This window comes from Falco biarmicus, chromosome 19 (assembly GCF_023638135.1).
Source record: "Falco biarmicus isolate bFalBia1 chromosome 19, bFalBia1.pri, whole genome shotgun sequence".
Classification (NCBI taxonomy): Eukaryota; Metazoa; Chordata; class Aves; order Falconiformes; family Falconidae; genus Falco; species Falco biarmicus.
Genome location: NC_079306.1, coordinates 107,678 through 134,510, shown reverse-complemented (window position 1 = coordinate 134,510; position 26,833 = coordinate 107,678). Strand labels below are relative to the sequence as shown.

Here is a 26,833-nt window from a genome sequence, read left to right as displayed (position 1 = left end):
CTTCTCCAAGACATGAGGAGTTTTAACAAAACCCCTTCCCACAATTTAAAGGAACTTTTTAAGGCTCTGTGTTGCACATGGAGGCTACCTGAGACCTACTGAAAAACTGAATTCATAGTCTAAAGATGACAGCATCCTCCAGGCATGCAAAATCCTGGGATCTAACAGCACTCTGGAGTCTGAGCAGAAAGACGCTCTGAGCATCTTTGAAAGCTGCAGCCAACCCAACCCACAGATGACACCAAACTCCACCTGTTTTCTCTCCCTGAGCATCCCCAGATTTTGGGGCACCACACAGCCCTAAATGGGATTTTCTAGCACAAAACCCAGTCTAGTGCTGGTCCGGTGAGTGCCGAACACCCGCCTGGCTCAGCTGTGCCATCCAAGGAGGATGGGCACAGCCACGCAGCAGGTGTTTGCAGGTGCTCCATGTCCATACAGGTGTATGTCTTGGATGTTTGCCTTCCTGGCTATTTATCTCCGGGCTGTGTCTGCACACAAACTTATCTCCAAGGCAAGGGGTGTGTTGCTGCTGCACACACTGTTATCTCAAGGGATGTGGGCCTTCCTCCGAGGCAAACGCCACATGGGTGAGCTTACCTGCAGGCCCTGCGGCTTGGTACCCATGCTGGCCTCGGCTCCTTGGCTGTGTGCAGCAGTGCTGAGGCCCACAGGAGTGCTTCTGCTCCTCTCCATCCCTCCTGCTCCCTGCCTAGCTCAGCGCCAGTCCCTTTTTCACCACCCAAGCCAGTGGCACTGAAAAATACAGCAGCTCTTATGAGAAGGGAGGGAGATGTGGGAAGGGCAGAGCAGGGAGAATGGAGGGATTATGGGGTCCTAATGGAGAAGTGCTGAACCCATCTGGATACGTTTGGAGTCTTCCCACAACTACTCTTGACAGAACCACCTCAGGAAGAGCCCCAGTTTCTATGTAAACACCTCACCTCTTACCACCTCACCCCATCTCTCTGGATCACAGAGGGGAAAATTACCTCAGTCATTCCTAACAGTCATCTAACACGGCCAAACCCTCCAGAGAAACCTCCCAGCACATTCTCACCACTGGACCGCTCCTGGCCCACAGAGGAGGCCTGCCTGCTGCAGTCCAAGGCCATCACCTGTCCTGGGAAGGGAATAACTTGTTCTCACATCACCACAGCATTATTTGGAGACTTTCGTCTCAGTCTCCTGTGCACACATTGGCACTGCTTGGCTTCACAGGGTCCAGCCCTACCAGATGTGCTCTGTGGTCCCCCCCTGGGCACTTCTCAGTCACTCCATGTCTTACCAAAACACCCAGAACAAGCTGCGGTGGAGGTTCCTGCAGCACAGCAGGGGAAAGGATGGCTCTGAGCCTCCCAGACAGAGCTCCCGGCAGTGCCCCGGGACGTTTGCTTTTTTCACAACACCAGGATACTGAGTCATGGTCAGCCTCCCTGTAGCTTGCACTCACCCATGCAACTGCCTGGCTGCTGGGGCGCACGTTGGGGCTCATCTTACTCAAGACAAGGCTTTGTCTCCGGGCTCTCCACGCACACTCGACCCTCTCCCTGGGCTCAGCAGCTCTGAACCTGCCAAAACACAGAAGCTGGGAAACTCCTCTTCTGGCAGAGCTCCTGAGTGAACACAGCTTTTGTATTCATTGCCTCAGATCTACCCGGCCTCCTCTATTTGCCCATGAGCCCCTGGCCTCTTACGCCTGCAAGTTCAGCTGTCACAAGCTGTGGGAAACCTCAGCTTTGGAAATGCTGCATTTACAGTGATGCATCTCGGGAGACATTTGTAGTTTAAACTTATTTTTAAGGGGGTTAGGTGGGTTAACCAGCCTGGTTTAGGAATTGACCCTTGGAGCAGACAGCAATGACCAGTAACTGCCTGCCTTGCAGCCTACATGAGCTGTAACCCTACCTCCCTTACTCTTCCTCCCCCACATCCCGGGTCCCTTTGCTCACACGGTTCCTGCAATTCCTGGCCCTGGGCTTCCATGAGTTGCACAGCTTCCGCCACCATCTGGGCTCCATTTAGGGGAGCTGATGTTTTTCACAGGGCTGTAATCTAAACTTTAGTATGGAGTTTACATCTTGCATAGCAGCGTCTCACCACTGAGCCTGGCCACGCAGAAGGGGTGTCTCGACTGCCAGGGTCTGTCCTACCACAGAAGGATGCAGCATGTCAGGCGGCTCCATGTACTTGGGAATTGTGCTGCCATGACAAGCTGGGAATCAGGTCAGCTTCCCCTGGGAGCCTGGGGAGGCTGCAAATGGGAGTCAAAGCCCTAAATCAGCATTATCCAGGCTTCATCTCCAGCAGCAGGAAATTCTCCTAATTTTTGGCCTTAAACTCTACTCTTATCTCCATCCAGACACTGCAGTCTTTCAGAAGAGTCAGGTCCTGCAAGCAGTGATGGAAGTTGCTCCTTGGAGGGGGGTGGGGGGTGGGTGGGTTCTTTTGTAGAGGCAGGGAATGGACACCAAGAGCCACTGGGAGCAGATGAGCGTCCAGTGTAGCATCACAGACCTGCTGCTCTTCTGCTTGACCCAGACCAAGCAGATACAGGCTTTGAAGCCAAGTTCCACTAGTAGCAATGCCAGACTGCCCACAGTCTGCTGCCTGAGCCCCTGCAAGCCATGCCTGTGCAGCAAGCAAGGAAGAAGAGACTCAAAAGGGCCAGTCCATTCCCACCACCATTTCTGACCAGCTGGCAGAGTCCAGCTTCAGGCTTGCCCTTTTGAGACACAGGCACCCTTGTTGTCTCCAGCTGCAAATGGATAACTGAGACCATGGCTCCCAATCTCTTCTGAAGCAAAGTTTGGTTATAAATTTGGTTGCGTTAAAGAGGTTTGAAAAAGCACAAGCGTCCCCCGATTATGTGTCACATCAGATCACGCTATGAGCAAGATGGCTGTGTCAGAGCAAACACCACATCACCTGCCTCTTCATTGAGAGGCAGAGGTTGGACATCCCCTTGCCCCCCTTGCCACTGCCACTCCTTTAGCACTCCGCCTCCCCTCCCCATCACAGTTTCTTACCTCCCATACCAGAGGCTCCTCAGCTCTGTCCCTACAGCCCTAGCCAGACAGCAGGAGCCCAGGCTCCTGCTGAGCTCCTGTGGGTCCCAAGTCTCACTTGCTGAGGTAGCTGGACCTATGCACCATCTCTAAGGGTGCTTAGAAGCTTATGAAGGAAGAAAGCTTCTAAGGGTAGCTTATGAAGGAGGAAAGCAGATATCCATTTTATGTTATTTTTGTTGGCCAGCCGGGAAACCAAGTTTTGCAAGGGCTATTCTGGGTAAAGAAGAAGATGGGTACACTGGGGAAAGCCTGGGGAGCTGGAGATGTGAGCATCGGAAGCAGAAACAAGTCAGGGGGCAGGGATGCACAGGGGCTTAGGAATTGCCTGGTCTATCACTGCTTGCATTCAAAACACTGCACAGACACAATCAGAACCAAGCAGGCCACAAGCTGCTGCGCTGTTCAGAGAAATAAGTGGCCTCTGCTGGGCCAGGGCCAGAGCCAGGGATCTTTCAGCAATGCAATACACAACACCATTGAGTTTGCAGTCACCTGCTCTTGCAGCTGCCTATACCACAGAGGTGAGATGTCGGATGTTTTAGGCAGCAAGATCTGCACTCCCAGGAGCACGCCAGGACACCTAGTTAGACTGGGCTCTCCATCCTTTTAGGCTCCTGCTCCACTGTATATTAAACAGACATCAAAATGCACAAAAAGCATCTAGCACAGAGCTGCTCCGAGCGCTCCTTTCCCAGACCAGTGCCCTATTAAACATGAGTATCTCCAGTCTCATATCCACCTATTCCCTATGAACCGACAGCAGAATCAATCAGCCAGGCTGCAACAGGATGACAGACCCACTACACGGTTCAACAAAGCTCCTGACCCAGCTCCAGGCAGGCAGGGCTGCCTGCAGGCATGTGACAACCAGCCACTGTCCCAACACGGGATGTCAGAGCAGCAAGCAAATGAGGGCAGCACACAGAAACCCCAGCTGCATACAGGCCTCTGCCATGGAAGTGCACACAAAAGAAAAGCCAGCTTAAAAGCCAGAAAACACAAGCAAGGTACTGCGTTTGCACAGGGGCTGGCATGACAGCTCCTCTACAAGACATGGGCCCTGCTCTCCAGCCCCCCCAGTTATTTATGAACTGCAAGGGCTTGCGGCCACAGCACCATCCTCCAGCCAACAGACTTTGCTGATGGGCACAACACTTTTTGCAAGAGTGTTGCTAGCTGATCCTGGGCTGTAAGGATGGTCCAAGCACTGCTGGTGCAGCAGCAGCTCCGAGGCAGCCCCCTCCTGCACCCCAGGCCACCGCCTGCCCCCCGACACGTCAGCACCAGACTTCCTCCACCAGCTGTAAGGTGGGCAGAGCCCCATCCAGCATCCAGAGGGGTGGCTCTGCTATCCCGCCAAGCAGCCAAGATGGCTCGATCCCAACAATCCATGAGGCTCAGCCAAAACCAAAAAATAATGTTTTCATACTTCGACTTTTCAGGCAGGATTTAGTCATTTGCGGACACGAGGGCTTGGCAGGAGTGCGCTGCCTCCACTTACCTACTCCAGTAAGCAGCTGTTTACAATGGCAGAGCCTTGAAGATGGAAGGAGAGAGAGTTGTGATTTAATCCAGGTGGATTATTCCTGCTCCCTTTATGGAGCATCCAGCTGATGAGGAAAGGGGGATTCGGCACCTGTGCATGCCCATCGCATCTGGTGCAGAGCCAAGGATGGACCCGCCACACAAGACGACCTCCAACGGCTCTGCAATGAGCTGTTTGGCCAAATCCAGCAAGGACTTTTGCACCGTCTAGCTAGTGGCTTAAAACTTACTTATAGGAAGAAAAGCCAAACCCTTTCTGAGTACACTTGCTTTAAAGAGGCTGAGTGTCTGAGACTTGGTCTGTCATACTAGAAAAGCAGGTTGTAAGGGTTGTACAAGCCCTGTTTGCTTACCCCTGCACTGGGGCACTCAAGAGTCTGCCTGATACAGGCAGGGAGACCAGAAGTGAAGTGGTAATCGATACAGGCTCATAGCAGCTAGCTAGGGGTATCCCTCAGAAATCCTTCATGCAAAGGATCCATGGGTTTGGCCCCAGCCTGGGCCTGAAGGGCAGGTTACAGAGCCAGCCTAATGCATGGAAAGCTTTCAGAAAGGCTGAAAAAATTCAGTTTTTTAAAAAAACTGCATTGGCTGGGGAGTTGTCACTGTTGTGTCCCCCTGGCCTGTCTTTCACTTCTGCAGCACCATGTGCTTGGTGCCACTTTTGTGCTCTCCTCCTCCACGCTGCAGCTCCCTGGGCTCAGAGCAAGACCTCCCCATGTCTCAGGAGCCAGTCTTTGTGTTTACAGTAGCAAGGTTTGCCTCCCTACCTGCCTTTCAAGACCCCTCTCCCACCAAGTCTCTGGGCCTGCCCATCCTATGCTGGAAATTGAAGCATGGAAGAAGAGCCTCCTGCCAATGACCAAACTTGATGTGCCACTTCCACACCAGACAAAGATATAGATAATAGCCAAGCTCACCATGCATAGCATGGCTGTCCCATCTCAGCATCCTGCAGACCCCTTTCAAAATTCCGTATTGAAGGTGGAAAGGGTCTCTGGGTTATTCTTCCCAACCTAAGATAGGCAGCCTTGCATCTCCCCACTCTGCTGCAGCTCCCAGGCCAGGTCACAAGTACAACCAGGTGCTTCCAGACTCTGTAGAAGTGATGCAGTTTATCTATCGGGGGTTTGCAGGAAAGAGCTCATGTGCAACTAAGGAAACAACTCCTGCCACAACACAACCTCATTTTGCCACCACTGTTATGAGCACCTGTTTGGTTCCTCACCCAGGACCTTACCTTAGTCCTAAAATCACAAGCAGCCCAAGAGCCTTGGCAATCACTGTTTCAGCGCAAGCCCAGCTCCAGGGAGCCCTAGGGAAGTCTCCAATAAGGCAGCAGAAGACCTTTGGACAACTCAGCATCCTCTGTACATCTCAATACACTCCGCAGGAACTACAAGCCCAGCTCTGAGCAGTCAAGACAGCCTAGGAAATCTTCTGTAGAGAACTCAAAGTGCCAAAACCCCTTGCACTCACGAGCCAAGGCCCACTTTAATCCCCTAATTCTTCTTGCCGAGTAAACAGCAAGGTTTGCCCCTGCTACCACAAGAAGGATAGAGCCATCTACACTTGCCAGAGCCTGGCCCACCAGAAAGGCCGGACTTCTGTCATGCAAATGTGTCCTCAGTTTACTTTACTGAAGCCACCAAGCCACCAAGTCCCTCTCTTGGTCTTAACACGTGGCCTTTGGCGTGGGGTGAGATAAGCTGGGAAAGCAGGTTACAAACACATGAAGGAAGCTCTACCAACACCTCCAGTTAGCAAGAGCACAATGGCTCCAAACATCACAACAGGCAAATGGTTTATCCAGCTGCAGAGCCAAAACCTCCCTGCAGTGTCTGTGAGGGTGCAAGGCCATGAGCAGGCTCTGCGGCACATATTCTCTGAAGTATTAAAAAAAAAAAAAAGGAAATTGCAAGGAACTACAAGGAGTTTGCCACCACTGCATCATGCGTCTAAGCTTGTTTCTTCTTCTGATGAGCTCTGACAACTGGAGGATGTGAGCTGGGAGAAGAACTAGGCTGCAGGAGGGTGCGCAAGGCTCATCACATGCCAGCACTCCCTCCAAACCACTAAATACCACCAGATCTGTTGGTGAGACTTGCGTTAAGACAGGGTGCCTCTCTGCATAGAAAGAGGATAGACCACGTCTGATCTAGAGTGCCAGAATATGAGGATAGCAGTAGGAGGGGAGAAAAAACTCTCCTGTTCATCTCAGCAAAATATGAACCCTAGTGCAACTCCCCACCTTAGTGTCAGACTAAAATTTTTCAGGCATGAGCCCAAGACTTATGTGCTGCTCCTTTCCCTTCTCCCACATTTCTGTTATTAAACCGACTAATGCTACTTATCTACAAATCCTGCCTCCTCTTAAACCAGCAAAGCCACACCACGGTTCCTGCAGTGTTGACAGTCTGCCATGTCCCTTTGCTTGAGTGGAGAGCCCAAGGGGATGCCAACAGCTTGCTCCCCACAAACCATACACTATCTGCCTTCAGAGCTTATCTACTACACAAGTTCAATCATGATGTGGTTCCCACCACGGTGCTCTGCAGCCAGCATCCACATTTTCACACAGTGATCAAACAACTCAAAGCATCCAGAAAACTGAACTTCCACGGGAGCCTAAGTAAAGCCAGTGTGGAGCAAGTCTTCAAGGAAAGGGAGTTATTCCAGAGCTGTGCTTCGTAACCAAACACAGGATAAAGCTCAGCGAGGTACAGAGAATTCACTGAGGCAGCACACGGATCAGCAGCACAAACCCATTAAGCCCTGGCCACTGGCAGGAGAAGTTTTTTTACCAAGGAGCCTCTGTGCCCTCCAAGCGGACTCCATGCAGAAGTTGTACAGCTGTCCCAAATTTGAAAGACAGATAAGGCTCAAGTGATTCATTCAGTGTAAACCTTTATTTATTCTTGCTTACCCACAGAAGGAGCCAGCAGCTGCTAATGCTAAACTGGGCCAGCTCCCAAGCACAGACAAAGGCCTGCAAAAATGGGTTTAAGGAGGAACTGATTGTTCAAAAAGCAATCCTAGAAGAGGGAGTTAGAAAGAGGGAGTGCAGCACAGTGCAGGAGGAAGAGGAAGCCAGAGAGCACCTAAAAATAAATTTTATAAAAAGTAGTCAGGCACAGGACAAAGGCCTTGTCTGCACGTGACCATTACCCGCAGTGTAGGCAGGATGCAAACAGTACACAACACTCACTCCCCAGCAACCCCACATACACAGCCTCAACCACCCCACAGCACACAGCAAAAGCCATGGCCAGCACCTTTTGCCCCCAGGATGGACTTGTTTCTCCTGTGCCATAAACCCTTCAGATGCAGGGCACTGCTCCTGCTCATTCCCTAACCCCAGCACGCTGTGCCTGCTCCGCTTCTGGGTGGAAACTCATCTAAGCCCAGCAGAGCTGGCATCAGGCAGCTTCAACAATAGTTTGAAAAAGTTAAAGCAATTTAAGTGAAGTCTGGAAAACAAGATCTCTCCCAAAACACACTCAAAAATAGCTAAGTCCTGCTGAAGGACTACCCATCTCTGCACCCATCTAGGCAGCACATTCATTAGATCTGAGGAAGAGCTGGTGGGTAAATGGTGAGTTCCCAATGAAACAGCCAGAAAAGGCAGAGCAGGTAACACATGAGCCTGTCCTCTGTTTGCTGGTATAACTGGGACTGATGCTGTCTGTTCCCCTCCTGCAGTCACGAGGCTGCAGAAAACTCCCACATAAGCACCGAGCTGGGTCCCTACGTACAGGCAATCAAAACTTCAAAGCCCTTACTTAACCTGCCTCAGTAGTGGCTGCGTCCACCAGATGCAGATCCGAGCTTCAGTTCAGGCCCGTGTGTGAACTGTTCTCCGTGTGACGTACAGAAGTATGCTCCCATGTACACCTTTAGCCAGCCTACCTGACTAGTGAGGACTCACAGCCATGCAAGGAAGGAAAAAAAATCCCCCAGTGATGGGAAAGGCACTCACAGGATGGGCTGAACATCACCAGCGTGGCAGATATCTTCAGCCTTGGTGCAACACTCTGAGAACATCCAGCTAGTTCTGCTCCCAGGAAGCTACTGCTCCGCATCCCATATGCACTTCTGCTTCACTCCTGCCACACATGTCATCAGTGCAGCAGTAAGACACATCTGATAAGGCTGCTCATAGATAGGTCAGATGCAATAGGCCACTTAACAGACTCTTGCGTACTGAGTCATCCCATTGCCTGAGCAGTCTGCCTCCTCCGGAGTATGTATACCAGATCCAGCAACTCTTTTTCATACTCACGTACATGTGGCACTCTTTTTGAGCGCACAAGCTTGAGGCTGCTGAGTAGGGCTCTGCCCAAGCTGTTCCTTCAAAGCTGCCATGAAACACAAACAAAAATGCATGGCATAAGTTTGCTAGTCTTTACCCTATGGACCTTGAACTCATGACTACTGAGTAATGCAGCTTGCTCAGCTAACCAGCAAGCTAAGAATAGAGACCTTGAAGTGAAACCTACTGGGATTGGCAGCTATTTTGATCACACTTGGCCAGCGGAGCAGCGTGACATAAGAGGATACAAAGAGGAAACTGCACAACAACTCTCACCTCACCGAGAAAGATTTGGGTAACAAGGTAAGAGCCACTGTGCATGCCTTTCAGGCAAAGTAAATGCTGTGATGAATCCCCAAGGCCATCATCACACTGTTTTGCCAGCTCACTCCTCAAAACCCAAGCTGTGGTCTCTGTTTGCAGCAGTGTGATACCAAGCAGGTTGTTCCCGGGCACAGCACCAGCCCAGTGGTACCCTGAGCATCCCGCAGGACCAGCTGAGCCCACCAAGAACTGTAGAGCTGGACCCCAGTGGGCAGCAATCCAGTGTGGCCACTGCTTTTCCCCATCTGGGATCCAGCAAAAACCCAGCAGTCTGCCTCCTGTGCTGCCTGCAGCTCCGCCACACAGCCCATGTCAAGCAAAGCACGTTGCCACTGGTTCAGCCTGCTCAAGCACCTTCATGGAGTGGGGCTGCCAGGGATCCTGCTGTGACCAAGCACTTGCATGTGGCTGAGCCAAGCCTCAAGGCGACCAAAGCAACCAGAGCACCCACAAATCCCAAACCTTGTCTTTCCTTTCTAACATCAAGGAGAACCTTGCAGTGCTTCAGCGTAGCACAACCTTAGAAGAAAGGGTTGCGATCATGCCCAGTCACCAGATGTGTTTAGGAAAAATCTGGTCTCAGTTAGCAACCAACATTAAGATTAATGCAAGGAAATTTAAATGGCAACTCTTGGAGCGTATCTGATTTCAGCCCTTAGATACTGGGAAAATAAACACACAAGCTACAGTTTCTGGAAATCAAGCTCACCACCTCGTACCAGTCCCTGTAGCAGCTCTCTGCTAGTTCGTAGTGTGTCCATCTCATCAGCATAAGCATTTGAATACTTGTGAGGCCAGTATATTCTGCCAGCTTACTCAAAACCGAGAAATGTATTTTCTACCGGGTTTTGGACAGGAATAAGTCATAAGCAGGGACTGACAGAGCCTACAGTGCTAAGTAATTTTATTCCCCAAACTGACCAGCTTAGTCTGTGATAAAAACACCCTCCAAAACTTACACAGGGCATCTGAGGGAACACAGCACCTCCAATTCCAGTCATCATCCAGACAGCAACCGCTTATTAAGGCCTCTGTCAAACCGCCTGTATTAAATCACAATTTCAAAGAGGCTGAGCATTCTGAATAAAGATCACAAGATGCAGATTTGCTTAACACTGCAGTTCAATTATTACAGTGGCATGAGCCAGTGCTGCTGTCCTCTCTGCCCGCTCCATGCCAGCAGGTGACAGCCACATGGTTGCAGGGACTCAGACAAAACCCAACCACCCTGACACTGTGGCAGGGACGTCCCTCAGCATGGGGAACCCCTCTTCTGGGACACTGCCACCTCCAGCTTATGGCAGCTCTGTCCTGCGACTGTGCTGTGGGGATAGAAGTGCCATCATGGACAAGGAGGACCAGCCAGTCTCAGGCCCAGCACAGAGGGGAGCAGCAGAGCCACGAAGGGGTCTGACTGCAGGCACACAAGGAGTGCCCGGTAGGTTCACCAGGCTTCAGTGCATCCCTGAGCCATGGAGAACTGTGCCCTCTGTGGAAGCAGTTTTCAAGGCAAATGGACCATACTGCAAGTCTGCCCACCAGCACCTCCACACTGTCACTTGGGGACCCCTATACCGCTGCAGCGACACGTTGGTGCAGTCTTTGAAGAAGGAAAAGAAGGAGGCAGGCATGATCCTGAGCTCAGCAGAAGCCAGGAGATGAGCCCCAAGAAGAGCAGAGGCTCCTGCGAGATGCTCTGTAGTGCCTGCAGAAATAGTCAAGCCTCCACCCTTGACATCTTTGGGACAGCAAGGAGCCATATGCTGGTCCCTGCCTCAGTCCTGGGACAAGGTCAGAGGCCAGAGGACCAAGGGTGAGCCCACACAGGTGGCAAAAAATGACACAGCAAAAACTGACTGAGCAAGGCAAGGGAAGTGAGAGAACAGTGCTCCTCCTCTGCTCTGGGCTGTCAAGGGAGCAGGGACACACTTCTACTTCAGAGATACCCTCTCTGCTGTAAATATTCCAACCCTACAGCCAGCAGAAGATAATACTGGAAAGCAGGAGCTTTCACTGGCCTCTTAAGAATTGCTGAAGGCAGCTAGATGAAGAAAAGAGTCTGTGGCAGGAACAGAAGAGACTATTTTCACTTGGTAGTTGCACCCCCAGGCTACGGATGGAAACACATCCTCTGCAACTTAAGTGCATCAAGCCCTGAGCAAACCTGTAAAATTTACATAAGCCTTTAAGTTCAGAATACAGATAAAGGAAGACATTCAGAGAGCAAGGCTCACTTTGTCTTGAATGATTGCTAGGAAGTTCTCTACTGTTTTCTGTGCTGCCCAAGGCTTTGCTCTTATGCAACAGTGGCTTTTAAAAAAGCAGCCTCACAGCATCAACACTGTTCTCCCCTCCCTTGGGTAAGAGATTCTCCTTCCATGAAGGCTCAAGAACACCCCCCAGAGAACTGTTCCCAGCACCAGGTCCCAACTCCTTCCTGCAGCATCAGGGAGTCCACTCCTCCCCAGAGGCTGCTCCAGTGCCCTGCTCCCACCCTCTGTGGACTTGAACTCCAAAACACTTGCAGGACCGCAGGATGCTCCGGAGGCTCCTTGGGCACACTGCTCTCAATGACCCAAGTAACAGGCTGATATCCTTCTAGTTACAACTAGAACACAAACCAGATCAGGACACCTACTGTTTTATTTCCATGAACACCTACCCACAGTCCTTGCAGAGGGGGAGTTGTGGGAGAACTGGGTGTACTTGAGTAAAAGGGAAGGTGGAGAAAGGAAATTAAAGAGGCAAAGTAGGAGAGGAAGGTGGGAGAACAGATGAATGAAAACTCCAGGATCACCTAACGTGACCCAGTTGAATCAGTACGGGTGAGAGCAATCTTGTCACGAAACCCGAATGCATCAGGAAGCCCTACCTGCTTATTTCATGCCTTATAACATCGATAGAGTAATTTCTAAAATAAGCTAAGGTTTGGGTCTTGGTTTTGTGGTATTACTTTAGGATAGCTACAGTAAACCGGGATAGCTTTTTTGATCCTGAGTTACACACTGCAATGCACAAACAGCCCAGCTAACAGTGGGCTAACACCGCCAAAAACTAGGAGCCACATATGGCTAGCAGTGACTCCCACTCACCGGTTAAATGCTGTGAGGATGCTCCAGGCAGGCACTGCTGACAGGGATACCCTGCACATGTAAAAAATTTTCCACCAAGAGAAATGAGTCTCTTCTGGAAGCCGGTGTGAGATACTCTCGGTTTCCAGCTCTTCCCCCAACTGTATCTCCACCCTCCTCTTCTCTACTTTTAGCACCCACCTTTCCAGCACAAAGCCTCTGTCCCCCTGAAGCACAATGCTGTCATTTACTGCGACACAGAGAGGCTGCAGGGTAAGCATGACCGTGTACCAGACCAGTAGCAGTGTTTGTTCTGCACTAATGTGAGCGGTATTTTGATCCAACTGTGCAATGTAACCCTGTGGAAGAGCTAATTCTCCTGCTGGCATGCATTCCTACTCCTGGATACAAACACCTCATAGGATGAAGCCTAACGTATCCACCTGCGAGTGAGTGGTATGGCTTCCCACTGTGCTGAGGTACAAAAAGCAAGCCAGCCAGATACCAAGGAAGACTCTAGCCTCAGAGACACCTTCATAATTCTCTACGTTGACAACAGCACCAACAGGCTGAGAGCACCATCCACCATGCTTAGCCTTGAACATGGACAGACTAAACTTTTAGGATAAGGGGGACAAACAGATACACATGATGGATATGTTAAGGCATCACAGTGTAACAGATAGACACTATCTCACTCCATCCCTTCCTTGGGATCAGGACCTCTCTGGAGATCCTCACTTAGGATATTCCCTCCTGGCTCAAGACCTCTCTGGGTAACAGTGTAGCACTGACTCAAGGCTCCTTCCTCAGCATCCTCAGTTATCGCCCAACAGGGACCACAATGACAGGGACATATGGCACTCACACCAACTGTCACCCCATCAACCCACTTACGGGTACTGCTGCATCATGCTGAGCATTCACTGTCTTCAGCCCCACTCTGCCAAGGGCAGATGTGCCTTGGCACTAATTGCTCCTCCAAGGTGAGCCTGGGAAATTTCCAAAGTCAGTTCAACAAGCACTGGGGCTCAGTTTGCTATTTATAGTTTGACAGCTAGGACAATGCCACCCAATCATAGTAGCTTCACTTGCTCTGGCTAAACTCAAACCCAAATGACTAAATCCTGTACAACATAGAGCAGTCTTAGAGCTGCCTAAATTCAGCATGCATTCATTCAGTGTTAGCAACTGCTGCTATATCTGGAAGACAGTTTCAAGTGAAGATGGAGCTCTCCAAGGCAGAGAAGGAAAACAAATCTTTTGCCTACATTCTGCAAGCCAGCACTGCTCTCCCTAAACTTCCTTGGCTCAGCTTAAGACGACCCAAGCTTTTCTGCTAAAAAGTTAATGTTAATAACTGGCACTGAATCCCACCAGCCCCTAAACACCTCCTGAACTCTACACCTCCTTGAAAGCCTCATGAGATCATCACATCATGCAGCAAATATACCAACTCAGACCTTCTCTGAGTGACAAAATTGTCCCTAACATACTCCAGGCCCAGCCCTGCTCTTCGGGGAAGGCAGTTCAGCAGAGCAGCCCATATACATCCAAAGAGATGGAAGCAGGGTGACCAGAAACAAACCACATACACTAAGGCATCAGTGAAGGCAGGAAAACATTACAGCCATTCCGTAAGGCTGTAAGCAGCAGGGGTTTCTGCAGTATTTTTAGGACAGTCAGAGCGGCAGAGGAGAGACGGGGCTTGCCAGACAGAAGCCAAACCACGCACGGCTCTCAAAGCCTCGGTCACAGACAGCTGCTCAAGTCTGACACCAGCCCACCCTGCTGCAACCAGCCTGTTTGAACTTGGCAAGGCCAGGACACGCTCCTCCAGCCATCTGTCATCTCCCCATTTTACTAAAGACACAAAAGTCAGCAAAGAAACTGCAAATAGGAAGCCAGCAAATCCTGAACTGGGGAAGGATGCATTCCTGCCTTCAGGGAGCATAGCAAGGTAATGAGGCATAGACACTGGGAAGCACTCTGTAGCTTGCAGGACTGACTCACCTACCCATCCTGTGCTGTTCCGTTCCTCTGTAGCAGAGAGCAGCTACAGGGCTGGATGGAAACCAAAAGGTAATAAATCAGATCCGAAAAACTAAGGTCTCGACGTTTGAACCAGAGATTGAATAGAAGATTCGCACACCTCCCCTGTGAGAGTCAGGCAACAGGGCAGAAGGAGCTGCCTTGTTTTGGAGTATTGCCAACACATGCATTTGGGTTTTTTCCCTCCCCAAAGTCCCAGCTGTTAAATAAATGATCACAGGATTTCCCAGACCCTCTTAAAAAGCACGTATACCATTGCGAACAGGAAAAAGCCTGAAAATCTGAGCCACAGACTCCAAATATACAACATCTCCTTACTACTGACATTTTCAAATCTCATTTTTCTTTCAACAGTTTCTGAATGGTTAAGGTTTTGCAGCATTGGCTTTCAGCTTCCCAAGAGTTGTTCCTACCCCAGTGCCCCATGGTGGAAGAACTGTTTGGCTTAAGCCATGTATCCCAAAGCCATTGGTGTGGCCACTCACACCCCTAGAGCCACCTCAAAAGACTTGAAGCAGCCACCCTCCACTCCTAGCACCAGATATAACCGGGGTCTTTACTCCAATCCACAGCCCACTGAAGTGTGAACACAGAAACCAGGGCCACAGTTGGGACAGCCATGCTCCAGCCACCGCAGGCCTGAATTCCCCATCTCTGCCAGAGGCACAACACAAATCCAGAGCCAGAAATCTCAGGAGGACATGAAGTTTAACACTTTGCTAACCAGATATAACACTGTGTTGCACTGAAATACCTCTACCGGATCAGAACTGCACTGGACAGCATCCAGCACCCACCCAAAGCATAAGTCTCTCCCTGCCCTGGGGAGGTTCCTGTCCTAGCCCCTGTAGGATGCAACAAAGCCATTTAATAAACTGCAGGAATAAAACCACACTCACATGCCCCCACCTACACTCACCTCCATCCTCCTGCTATGCTGTTCCAGGATGAGATACACACTTGCACAGAGCAGCTCTAACATTGTGACTTGTCTGTTGCCAAATGACACGTCCAAAAGGTTTAGAAGCATGTTCAGGACAGATCTAACTTCATTATCGTCCCATGCACTTATGCCTGCTGAGCTTCCAGCCTCACTGCAAGCACTTTTGCTGCCATTTTCATGCTCCCACTTCCTGCTCACATCAGGCAGCTGAGTAGGAAGTGCTGAAATCCTCTGATTCTCACTGCAAACCAGGAAGCACTGGAGATCTCCTGAGAAAGGCTGTGATTTCCAGGCTGAAATCCTCTGCAAACATCTGGTCAGAGGCATTGCATCCGGGCCCTCAGAGAGTGGGGCCCATCCTCCCCATCCTTCCAGACTGTGCTCCTTTGACCGTCTGCTAGAACACAGGGCAGAAACCACTTACAGATCATCCAGTTGGGCAAAAAACTATTGCACCGTCCAAATCCTCAGCCATTCACTTCCCTACCTCTCCCATGACAAGTGACACCTTGTCTCTCCTGCACACTTGCCACCGAGCCAAGTCCAGCACATGTCAACAGCCCCTCTGCAGGAGCCTCCCAACATCCCGTTACTCAGCAGAGCCTCATAACGTGCCCAAACCCTGAATAATACCTTTACCATGGAAAAAGGTGTGGGAAGATCTGCTTTTTGGGAGCCTGAGGATTGCCAGCAAAGGGCAAATCTTGGATAATTCACAGATCTGTGGGCTGCATTGGCTCATATGCTCAGTCCCCAGACAGATCGAGGCTACTTGGGTTATCGACAGCTCTTTTCCCAGTACAGCTACTTACATCCTTTGTCAAGAACATATTCAGAGAGAGATACCATTTCAGTAAATACACCCAAGGAAGACACAACCCAGCAGAGCTGTTAGTGCTGTCACTCCTCTGCCCCTGAAGCCTTGCTCCCTGCAAGCGGCAGCTAGCCTTCAGAAGGGAAAGGCAACAGGATTAGAACAAAAATGTTCCAGCAAACAACAGGCTCAGGTTTACCATACTGAAACACCTGATCTGGAAGGTGGCCGCAGGTCTGCAGACCTCATTCAACCAACGAGTCAGGGACTCCTGAGCCTGAAGACTCTCCCTTGGCTCTGGCAGCTTGTCCAGGCTTACACCAGCAGCCACACGTGTGCATTTGCATGTGACACAGTCTCCTACCGGGATGGATCAACTGCTCTTGAAGGCACAATCACCCGATGCATCCCCAGGCACTGACCCAGGCTCTCCATGGCTGCCAGGGTCATCTGTGTGCTGGGCTGTCCGATGCTTCCTTGCCCGGAGCCTGGCACGCCAGACGCACTCCAACACCAGGGGTGACAGCACCGCCAGCAACCCTCCTGTGACACCGGGTGCTGCACCACCCCCAGCCCAGCCGTGGCTGGAGGCTGCAGACCCTGAGGCGGTCACCGCAGGGGTCCAACACCCCCAAGGAGTGAGACCCCTTGGATTCACACCGGGCAGCTCCCCGCTGTGGAGGGGGCTCATCAACCCCAGCGCAACACAGGGCCCGGCTTCACGGCACCCCTTCCAAGAAGCCTGCCAGCCCCCAGGGGTGAAAGGCCTGGGGCGGTGGGCAAGCACGGCCCTTCAGGGGGCCTGGCCAGGGGCAGGCATCGCCCCGCGGGGCTGTGAGGGAAACGGGGCCAGGCCTCGCCCAGGGGAGGCCTCTCCCGCATGGGGACGGGGTCTCGGCCCCGGAGAGGCCTCCGCCCCGCCCCGGTGACGGACCCGCGCCCGCCGCGGCGGAAACATCCCCGCCTGGCCGGTGCCTACCTTGGGCTGGGCCGGGCTGAGGCCTGCGGCGGGTACAAAGGCGAGGCCGGCGCGTCCGCGGGCTCAGGCGGCGGCGGAGCGGGGGGCGGCCCCCGGCCGGGCCGCGCAGGGCGGCGAGGCGCGGGGCTCCATGGGCTGGGCGGCGGGCACGGGGCTCCGTTGCCGGCTCTACTCCACCTGCCCCGCCGCCACCGCCCCGGAACCGGGCGGGGAGGAGCAGCACGGCCCGGCGCGGCCCGGCCCACGGTGCGTTGTCTGCGGGCGGTGCCGCCCCGCGGCCAATGGCGCCGCCGCCGCCGGGCCGGGCCCGGCCGAGCCGCGCCCGCCGCCGGCATCCTCCCCAGGACCGTGCAGCTGCGAAGTGGAGCGCGGGCGCTCGCCTGCGTTCAAAGATTTAGGACTGGCCGGGGGGGTTCAAGCACTTGGACCAAGCCCAAGTTGCGCCAAGGGAGGTTTAGGTTGGCCGTTAGGAAAAAAATTCTGCACTAAAAAGGTGGTCGAGCCTTGGAACAGGCTGCCTGCGGAGGTGGTGGAGTCACCATCCCTGGAAGTGTTCAAAAAACGCGTGGATCTGGCACTGAGCAACGTGGTTTAGTGGTGGACCTGGCAGTCCTGGGTTAACGGCTGGACTCGATGGTCTTAAAGGTCTTTTCCAACCTGAATGATTCTAACCTGGGATCCTGCACCTGGGACCAGCCTGGGACTCCTGCACTTCAGGGAGAACCGGAATTCACCCACCTGAGCCAAAATGGGGCTCCTTGAGCTAAAACAGGGCTCCTTGAACTGTCCTTATGGGCATGCAGAGCCCCTCAGCCTTGGGCCTAAGCCAGGTGCTGCTGCTCATCATGGCACTATGGGATGCTCTGTGGTGCCTGGCCACTGCCACTCGTCGTGGCTCTGTGGGATGCTCTGTGGTTCTCAGCTGCTGTGTGTTCCCACAGCCATGCATACACGCACAGGCTTCCCAGTGCTCGTCCTGCAGTGCCTGGTGCACACACATGCATGAGGTGGCAAGCTGATGCAGGCCAAACAGAAAAGCATCATACACACTACAAGGCACAGCAGTGCAGAGTCCCAGCGATAGCTCGATGGGACATAAAACCCACCATCAAAGTACCTAAAAGCATTTGCAAGTGGCAGCTTTAGCTGCTGGGGCTGCTGCCTTTGGAGCAGTGCTCTGTCTGAGCTGTGTTCTGCTTGGACACGTGATGCCATGTTTGGTTTACATTCTTCCTTCAAATGGAGACTATTTCAGTTCTATCTTAACATTTTTTAACTCCATAGAAAAGTCACACAGTAAGGTGCTCGCTGAATTTAACCCCTGGGGGGTTCAAAGGCTCCTCCTTGCCAACCATACTGTCTTCAGTCTTACCAAACCAATCTTACTGAGATCAGTGAGCCACAGAGAAACTTTGCTACAGCTTATATATCCCAGCCACAGAAAATGTAAGGCTCAGGCTGGTTGCATGCAGGAACTTAAGAAACTCACCTGTTGCAGCAACAGCTCTTTGGTAAGAAGCTCTGCTGTTACTACAGCTTTTTACCTTGCTTCCCAAACCTTGCCACCTCAGGCAGGGTGATGCTCTTTGCTAAAGAGAGTCCAGTACAATTCACAGACACATTTAAAAAGGACAAACCAGGAATTACACATTTAAAATTTCTCGCAGCTGGACCCTGAGCCCACACTTATTTGCTTAATTAAGTTTTGGAAAAGACTCTTCCACCACAGATTTACTTACATAATCTGAAATCCAGCAAAGCCTGCAGTGAGAGCTGTATGGCAGCACAGAGGACCCAAAGCTGAAAACGCAGAGCCGTCTCTGCGAGATTGGTGCCGTTTCCTGCCGTTGGGACTCGGTCACCAGTGACAAGTCCTTTCAAGTGGCCACATCAGTTGGATTTGATACATCCAGCTGGTAAAAATAAGAGTGGCTCCAGAAAGATATGGGATGTGCAAGCAGGAAAGAGACATGAAGGTTTCCATCCTTTTCTACTGCTATTTATATTAGTCTTAAGTGTATTCTCTTTGAAAACTAAATGCTATTAATCCAGAATATTACACAGATCGCAGTCTGCCTTAAACCTAAGGAGCGTAGCAGCTCTTTAATTGAGGTTGAGTTAAACATTCCTTTTCAGAGCAGTATTTTCAGGTGCTTTAAAATCCACATGAATATTTAGGTTGTCTTTCAATCATCCAGCATGTAGCATCCTGGCTTTTTGACACTCTGGTCAGGCTCAGTACCTCCCATTCCTACATCCCATTGGGACTGGGTGATGTTTTCTTTTCGAAACAACAGTTCTACAGCAACCCTGGGACAGGCGGATGCCTCGGGAGTTGGAGTGCTGGTGGGAAGGGACTTCTGGAAGCTCCACTCCAGCTTCCTGCTCAGAGCAGAACCCTCACCACCACCACAGCAGGGTGGTCATGGATTTGCTTCACTCAGGCTGGTTGTCTCCGAGGATGGAGATGTTCCACCTCTCTGCATGCCCACACCAGGGCTGTGAAACACCTCCACTTGTCTAGCCTGTGCCAGCCAGCCACAGACAGTCCCAGATGCCTTTTGTTGTAACATGCGGCACCACTGGGAATAGGCTGACTCTGCCATCTTGTACTTGCCCTCAGGTTGTAGTAAGCTGTGGTTAGACCTCTCCTTCATCTCCTCTTCCGCATCCTAAAACACAGTAGCTCCCCTCACCTCTCCCTCTAGCCTGCTTATTCTTGACCCTGAGCATCTCAGCAGCTGTACTGCAAATACAGTAACTGGTAGAGCAAGACCCAAACCTCAGGTTACTCACCCATGGGAGCACCCTCATCTCCAGGAGAAGGGACCCAAATTGTCTCATACTCAATACATAAGTTATTATATAGAGCAGACCTGCTTCAACAGGAGGGATCGTGAGCAGCTTGTTCCAGTAATCCCTCAGCTGAGTGGTTAGAGGGACCCTGGGCAAGTGGGAAAATACAATTCAAATCCTTGTTGCTAGAAGCCAAATTTGACCCTGAGTCCCGTCCCGTCCCGTCCCCCCGTCCCCCCTTCCCCATCCTGGGAAGCCAAGCCACCCTATCCAAGCCACCAAACTGCTGAGAAAAGGGGCAGTAAATATGCTGGCAGAAGGCCCTAACCTGAGGAGAGCTTTGCAAACCTAACTGCATAGGCACTTCTGCATAGCCCTAAGTAAAACTCCTAAATAGCGTAAAATTGCAGGCTTAAGACAAGCCTTTCTCCTGCATGTTTCCCAGTGACTCGTGCTGCTGTCGGGGCTCTCCCATCATCCTGCTGCAGCAGCTCACCCACAGGCCCTCTTGGGGGTATTGGGGCTGGGTGGGGGCAGTTCTCGTTGCAGCCAGACACAATGGGATGGGAAGGAATGAGCTGAGGGCAGGACAGTGGGAGCATCCCCATGCAGGACATGGTGGGGACCTAGCACCTCAAAGAAAATGAGACAAATTCAGAGCAAATGAGCTGGTGCTCAGGGGCTTCAAAACCCATTCAGAGACACAGCAGTATCACCCAAGATTTCCTTGCTAACCATGGGGTGAACAGCCTGTGATGGCAGTTATTTGGCCACAGCTCTTCTGTAAGAGAACAGCTGCATTTCCAGGAAATCCAAAGTGTGGGGATTCTCTGACCACTGAATTACACTTCTCTTTTCCAAAGAAGAAATCACTTCAGATGCAGAGCAAAGTTCTGCCTCATCCCAGAGCGAGACCTGGAGGAGCAGCTGCTCAGCTGCAGCACCCTGTGTCTTCAGAGGTCAATCAGTGCGTATGTAGCAAGATAAACATTGAAACACCGGTAGGCAGTGGCTGTGTTTTTGCTGAGCTATTTTGCTCACTCTTAGGATACCAGATCAAATATAGGAAGTTACACACCAAGCATGCATGCATGCATGCATGCACACAGGCTGACACGCAGTTGTAAGCCCCAGTTGCCAAGCAGTTTATTTTCAGCACTCCGTGAAGCTTCAAACTGCAGCCACTCCTGGTGCCTCTCACCTTTGGGGCTTTCTCCTACCCTTTTATTTATGCCAGTTTTCTTCCAGATTGGCCTTTCATTTCCAAACTCTCAAAACCTCATTGATCCGCAGTTTCATTTTGAAAATGCTTGGCAAAAGCTCGTCTGAGGACATGCATGACCCTCAGACAACACCTATGGACTGATAGCAGTTCAGTCTATAGCCAGGATAGAGGGAAGGGACAAGAGCTTTTTTAATAACTCATAATTACAGAGGTTACACTTAGTGCCTCTCCACTTTGGAAAATAACACTGGAACAGAAGTGCTGGACATTAAAGGTGGTTGTAAATGAGTCCCAAACTCAAGCTGGGGGAGATAATAGGGAAACCTCAGCATCGGTGCCGTAGAAGAAGCTGACTGGTGGGGGAAGCATTGACATCCTTGATTTCATGAGCTGCAAAAGCACTGGCCATTTCCCAGGCTGGCAGAGAAGCCAGCACGTGCTGGGGGCTGCTTGGAGGCTCAGACCCCTGCTGGGAAGGGGGTCTACATATGCCCCAGCATGGGCTGTGCTTTGGGACCGCGTGAGGACCATGCCACAAAGCAAAGCGGTGACAAGAATGACACAATGAGTTGCAAAGCCTCTCTGGATGCATGAGCAATGGGAAACCAGAAATATGGGATAGGTGAGCTGCCTTGAACCCACTGCTGAGCACCAAGGGGGCTCCCAGGGCTGCGAGGGCTTGCCCGAGCACCACCTGCCCGGCCAGGGGGTCCACACTTCAAGCCCACTCTGTCCTCACCTACTCAGTGGAACCAGCCAAAAGTGTGATTAGTGGGGACCATTCTCTATGGTTTATGTTGGGCAGCAGCAGGAAAAAGGGTTTCATCCTCCCCATCTTGCTCTTTCTCCTGTTCATTGCCCTAGATTCATTTAAATTCATCCTTCAAAAAGGCTCAAACACATTGGGAAGGGCAAGCTGGGGGCTGGTCCTCCAGACCTCAGCCAGCGCCTTCATTCCTGCACATTGCTCCCCATTCCAGCATAACCCATGGGAATCTACCTCAGGGCATCCTGGAGAAAGCTGCTGTTTTTCTCTTACAAAATAACAGCTCAAATAACAGGTCAGATTTGGGGTGGGCTGGAAAACTGGAGTTTTTCTGGTCTCTGTATTCAGCTTTGAAATTTGTGATTTTTTTCCACATTCATGTTTTGAAAAGAACCACCCTGGCTCCTCCTCTTACGACCCCATGCAAAAATTACCTGCACACAAAGAGCAAAATCCACCTCCAACAGCAAAAAGATCCCACCAAGACCTTCCTCCATCCAGGTGGCCAGAGCTGAAACTGTAATTAATAGGAACTTGAGCCAGCCGGCAGCCTTGAAGCATGGGGTCAATCGAGATCATTCAACCAAGATAATTTTGGAAGCACAGGCAGTATTTTTAGCCTGGAAAGCAAGGCACTGCTTCCCTTTCTTGGGTCTCTCCTCCCTTACACACCATTGCTAGCAAAGCTGGGGCTCTGCTGTGGCCAGGCAGGGGGACATGTGCAGAACCCGCTGCTGGTTGTGGAAGAAGTGTGCTATTTTGATCCGCAGAGATGAATGTGCTTCACCCCCACAAGTTGTGCAGCCCTCAGAGTGCCAGCGAAGGAGACAAAGGCACTCAAGGCTGCCTGGGCTCATCTGAGCTCCCCTGCAGCTGGCTCATGGCAAGCAGGGAGGATTCCTGCAGCATCCCCATGCAGGCTCAGCCTCAACGCTTGGGATGGAGGAGAGCCAGGAGAAGGTCTTGGTCTGCTTGGGAGGGAAAGGATGGTGGGCAACAGTAGTGGTTCCCTACCAAAGCCTTTGCTGAGCAGCCAGGTGTGCTTCTTCAGTTCCCACCCATCACACCATGCTCTCAAGTCATGCAGCAAGCCAGAGAGCTGGAGAACATGAATGTAAGGCTGGAAATGTCTCTAGGGCTGGGGGTTCACTCTTGACCTCCTAAATGGCAGGAGCCGCAAGGCTGGGCATATGCCTGGGGAAGACCTGTGCATGGGGGGAACGGGCAGCCCTATGCTCAGCAGCTCTCTCAGCCTCCATCCCCCATCCAGGGGCATCTCAGAGACCCCCAGCCACTGCCTCCTGCCTGCCTGAGCTCAGAACCACTGCACTCCCCTTTCCACATCTGCTGCCTGCAGCCTCTTTGCCCACCGTAAGCAGGAGTCTGGAACAGCAAGAGGCCACACAGGTGGTGGCTGCAGCAGGTGAGGAGTGACTGTGGTTTCGATCAGGCAAGAGCAACGCTCCCTCGAGGAGAGCATCCTCTGACGTGCGCACAGCTGCCTGGCCCGCCCTGCTTTATGGAGCCACACTGGGAACCTGGGCTGCAGCCAAATTTCTCCTGACATGGGGCTGTCCTAACTGGAGCCCTGGGAAGAGAAAGCTGCCTGGTATGTCCACTGTGGTGTGTAGAGGTGATTGGGTGAACACCTGGCTGTTGCTGGCATCAGGAGGGCTGTGTTCGAGCATAGGGGTCCTGCTGATCACAGGGAAAAACTTGGTAAAATTTGGGAACAGCAGCCAGCAGTCCCCCGCCAGGACTGACTGCATCCCCTGGCTCCATAATTACCTGAGCAAAACAAGGGCTGCATGAACATGAGAGGGGAGTGCACAGAGCTGCAGGTGGGACCCACAGCCTCAGTGGCAGCCCAGCACCCTCCACCCTGGCTTTGTGCTGATTTGCATCCTCCTCCCTCCATCCACACACTCTCCATCCCAAACACACAGCTTGTCCACCTGCCTGCCCTGCAACCACAAAGCTCTGCTCTTGTTAGGTCTGGTCCTGGGCTGCGCATGGCCTGGACCTCCCAGGTCACTTACAGACCTCACAAAATATGGAAAAAAAAAAAAAAAAAAAAAAAGGTTTATCCTGCTTTCCGGGAGAAAATGGGGTTGTGCTTGCTTTGGATGTATTTTGGCCTCCCTGGGCTGCAGCTGGAACTCAGTCTGGCAGTAGGATGCTTTAGCCTATCATAAGATGCTGAAAATTACTGTTTGCTCTCACTCAGTAGCTGCAGATGTCCTGTTAATGCTCTAGCACATGGCATCTGCTCCAAGCATGCCCTTATCTTCCACCTACAGACCAAGGCAGGGACATTACCCACCTCACTGGGTGAGTGGTGGGGGAGATGAAGCTGCCTCTGCTCCCCACATCTGCACAAGCTTCACCACACCAGAGTGGGGCCACAGCTAACACAGCACCCAAGGCAGCACGTCTTGGCACTGGCAGGTCTGGAGATGCAATTGGAAGGAAATCCTGTTCTGTTTCCTCAGATCCTATACAAAAACCTCCCTCTTTCTGGCCTCAACTCCAGCCTTGTGCTGGTGACACCACAGAGTGCTGCCTGACATGGTGCTACCCGGCATCCCTCGGCAAATGGCTTGACCAAAGCAGCCTGTGGCTGCAAATGCAGCGGGGAGCCTGCTTGCTGCAACAAGCAGGGATTATAGCATTCCTCTCTATCCCTACCTTTCTATCACAGACTTTCTCCTTTCCCCCTATTCTGCCTTTTCTTCTCTGCTGGGGACTAAATTTGGGATGCTTGGAATGGTTTGAGGCCAACCTGCTGAGCCTGCCAGCAGCAGTAGGACTGGCTGACCCAGCAAGCAGGTGGGCAAGTTGCTGACTTGGCCACAAGAGTGTTTGATGCCTTTTTTTATTTGCTGATGTACAATATGAGAGCAGCAACTTATGCATTGGGCAATGCATGGCTGGGCTGGGAAGGAAGCGCCAAGCGGTGCTTTGGGTAAAACGCACCGAGTGGTGGGCAATCGGTCGGGTCTTCAGGATGTGTCCTGGGCACTGAAGGGTTTGTGTTTCATATTTCAGGGCCTCAGCTGTACAAGTGAAGGGAAACGGGGCCAGAGCAGGGGCTGAGCAGGTCCTGGCTACACTGGGCAGGCGGTAGGCCACTCCTGGTGCAGCTTTGGCCCAAAGTTGCATCCTGCCTGGAAATGCTGGGCATGGCTGAATCAGCTCGGCATCAGCTACTGCTCAGCATTTAAACTCCTTGACTTTAATTCAGTAAATGTAAAACTATTCATATTTAATTGCAAAACATTGGGAGCGTGCAAACACTCTGCATACAGGAACTTGTATAATAAATAGTTTCTCTCCTCCGCAGGCCCTTGTCTTGCACTGCCACCGCATACGCTGTGGAGGGTCCATCCTCTGTATGGATTCAGCTGGGCATTGGGGTCCAAGGACTATCAGAGACCTCATAGCACCTGCCAGACAGCCAAATTGGCAGAAACCCTCAAGGGGCTGCCACCAGCAGACCCATTTTCCCACAAGCCCCATCCTCTCTGCCTGTGCTTTTAACTGAACAATGACATTTGCTTGGCAGCCCTAAAGTTTGTTTTAAATAGACACTCCTTGAATAAGACCTACAAAAATACCTTCACCATCCTGCTGCGGAGCATGAAACCACAGCAAAGAGGAACCATCGACTTTTAAAAAAAAATTATTAAAAAATCACACTTCTGCCTGCCTGTTTCAGCCTCCCGCTGTTGTTAGTGCTACCACACATTGCGCTAAGCGAAGAGCAACTGGAGGGAAGGGGCAATGCCTGCGGGTGGGTTAGCTCCAGATCTGCAGTCCCCAGGCCCAGCACAGCTCTGTGGCCACCTTCCCTCGCTGCTCTTGTGGGGCTTTCATACAGCCCCAGGGGAGAGAAAAACATTTGTTTTAAAAACAGGAAAATGTGATTGTAAAACCACAACAATGGGCTGGGGAAGGAGCCGGAGCAGCTCCGAATTTAGCTTTCGAAACAGTTGACTAAATGTTTCTGTAGCAAACCCTGCCCTTGGCCCCACGCTGCACGCCCTCTCCCGACTGCAGGAGCACATGCAGTAACTCTGTGGCTTCATCGTTTCCCTTACAGCCGGGTGCCAAATCCGCAGCACCTCCAATTTCAGCAAGGCACAGCCCAACTTATACAGGAGTTTCTATAAACTTCTGCCTTTTTAACATAGCCTTAAAAGCAACTCCGATGTGGCAGTCACATGAAAGCCCATTGTACATATATGTTGACCCCTATGTGCTTTTCCTTGCCTTTTTCACAGAAAGGGATCGTCTAAGTTTATGGCAGTTTGCAAATGTCACCACCTGAGTGACTGGAAATTATTTCCCTTTAAAACGTCCAGAGGGTTTGTATCCAGATAAAGAAATAATAGCCAGCAAAACCGTGTTTTCCTAAACACCAGGAGAATGAACAAAAGCCTCTGACGTGCTCCGGGCAGTGCTCTGAGCTGCTGGGCACACTGGCATCAGAGGCTGTAACCCCCCAGTTACGGCACAACCTCCTTGACCACCGGTCCAGAGTCCACCCTGGGTCCACACTGCCAGCCTGTCTTGCACCTACAGCAAAAAATGTGTTCTCCTCTTCTACCCTCAGGGTGGGTTTGGAGACCACCCAAGCATCCTGCGTTCTAAAGGTTTAAGCATGAACTTGCCCAAGGGTTAAAGCCAGCTGGAAAGGGTTCAGGGTATCAGCTTTTGGGGTCCTGCCCTTCCCAACTCCCCTGGCCCCTGCCGCAAGGCTGGGGCCAGAGGGTTCCCCAGCAGAGAGGGGGTTTGGGTGGCTCACAGGTCTCTGCAAGTAGCTTTTCCTCTCCAAACCTTTGAGGTGTATAAAGCAGATCTTTGACTAGGAGGGCACAAAAAAGACAGCTGCACCTCATATTAAAGCTCCTCAGAGCCTGCCTGGGCACAGGA

General features: G+C 51.7%; 1 protein-coding gene across 7 annotated transcripts in view; it reads right to left on the bottom strand.

Annotated features, from left to right (window-relative positions):
* HDAC7 (histone deacetylase 7) overlaps nucleotides 1-26,833 on the bottom strand; it is a 91,494-nt gene that overhangs the window by 41,394 nt on the left and 23,267 nt on the right. The window contains exons 1-2 of one of the 7 annotated variants that reach the window (XM_056322385.1): nucleotides 17,112-17,322; nucleotides 15,295-15,715 (exon numbers count right to left, since the gene is read on the bottom strand). The exons of 2 other annotated variants lie outside the window; for them this stretch is intronic. Coding sequence is in view for 1 of the 5 variants with exons in the window: in XM_056322380.1 (XP_056178355.1) it covers nucleotides 8,596-8,698 (103 nt within the window). In the remaining 4 variants the exon portion in view is untranslated. Of the gene's footprint in view, nucleotides 1-8,595; nucleotides 8,813-8,902; nucleotides 8,926-15,294; nucleotides 15,716-17,111; nucleotides 17,323-26,833 lie in introns of those variants that run through there. 4 more of the 7 variants (XM_056322386.1, XM_056322384.1, XM_056322381.1 and 1 more) reach the window with 4 other exon arrangements.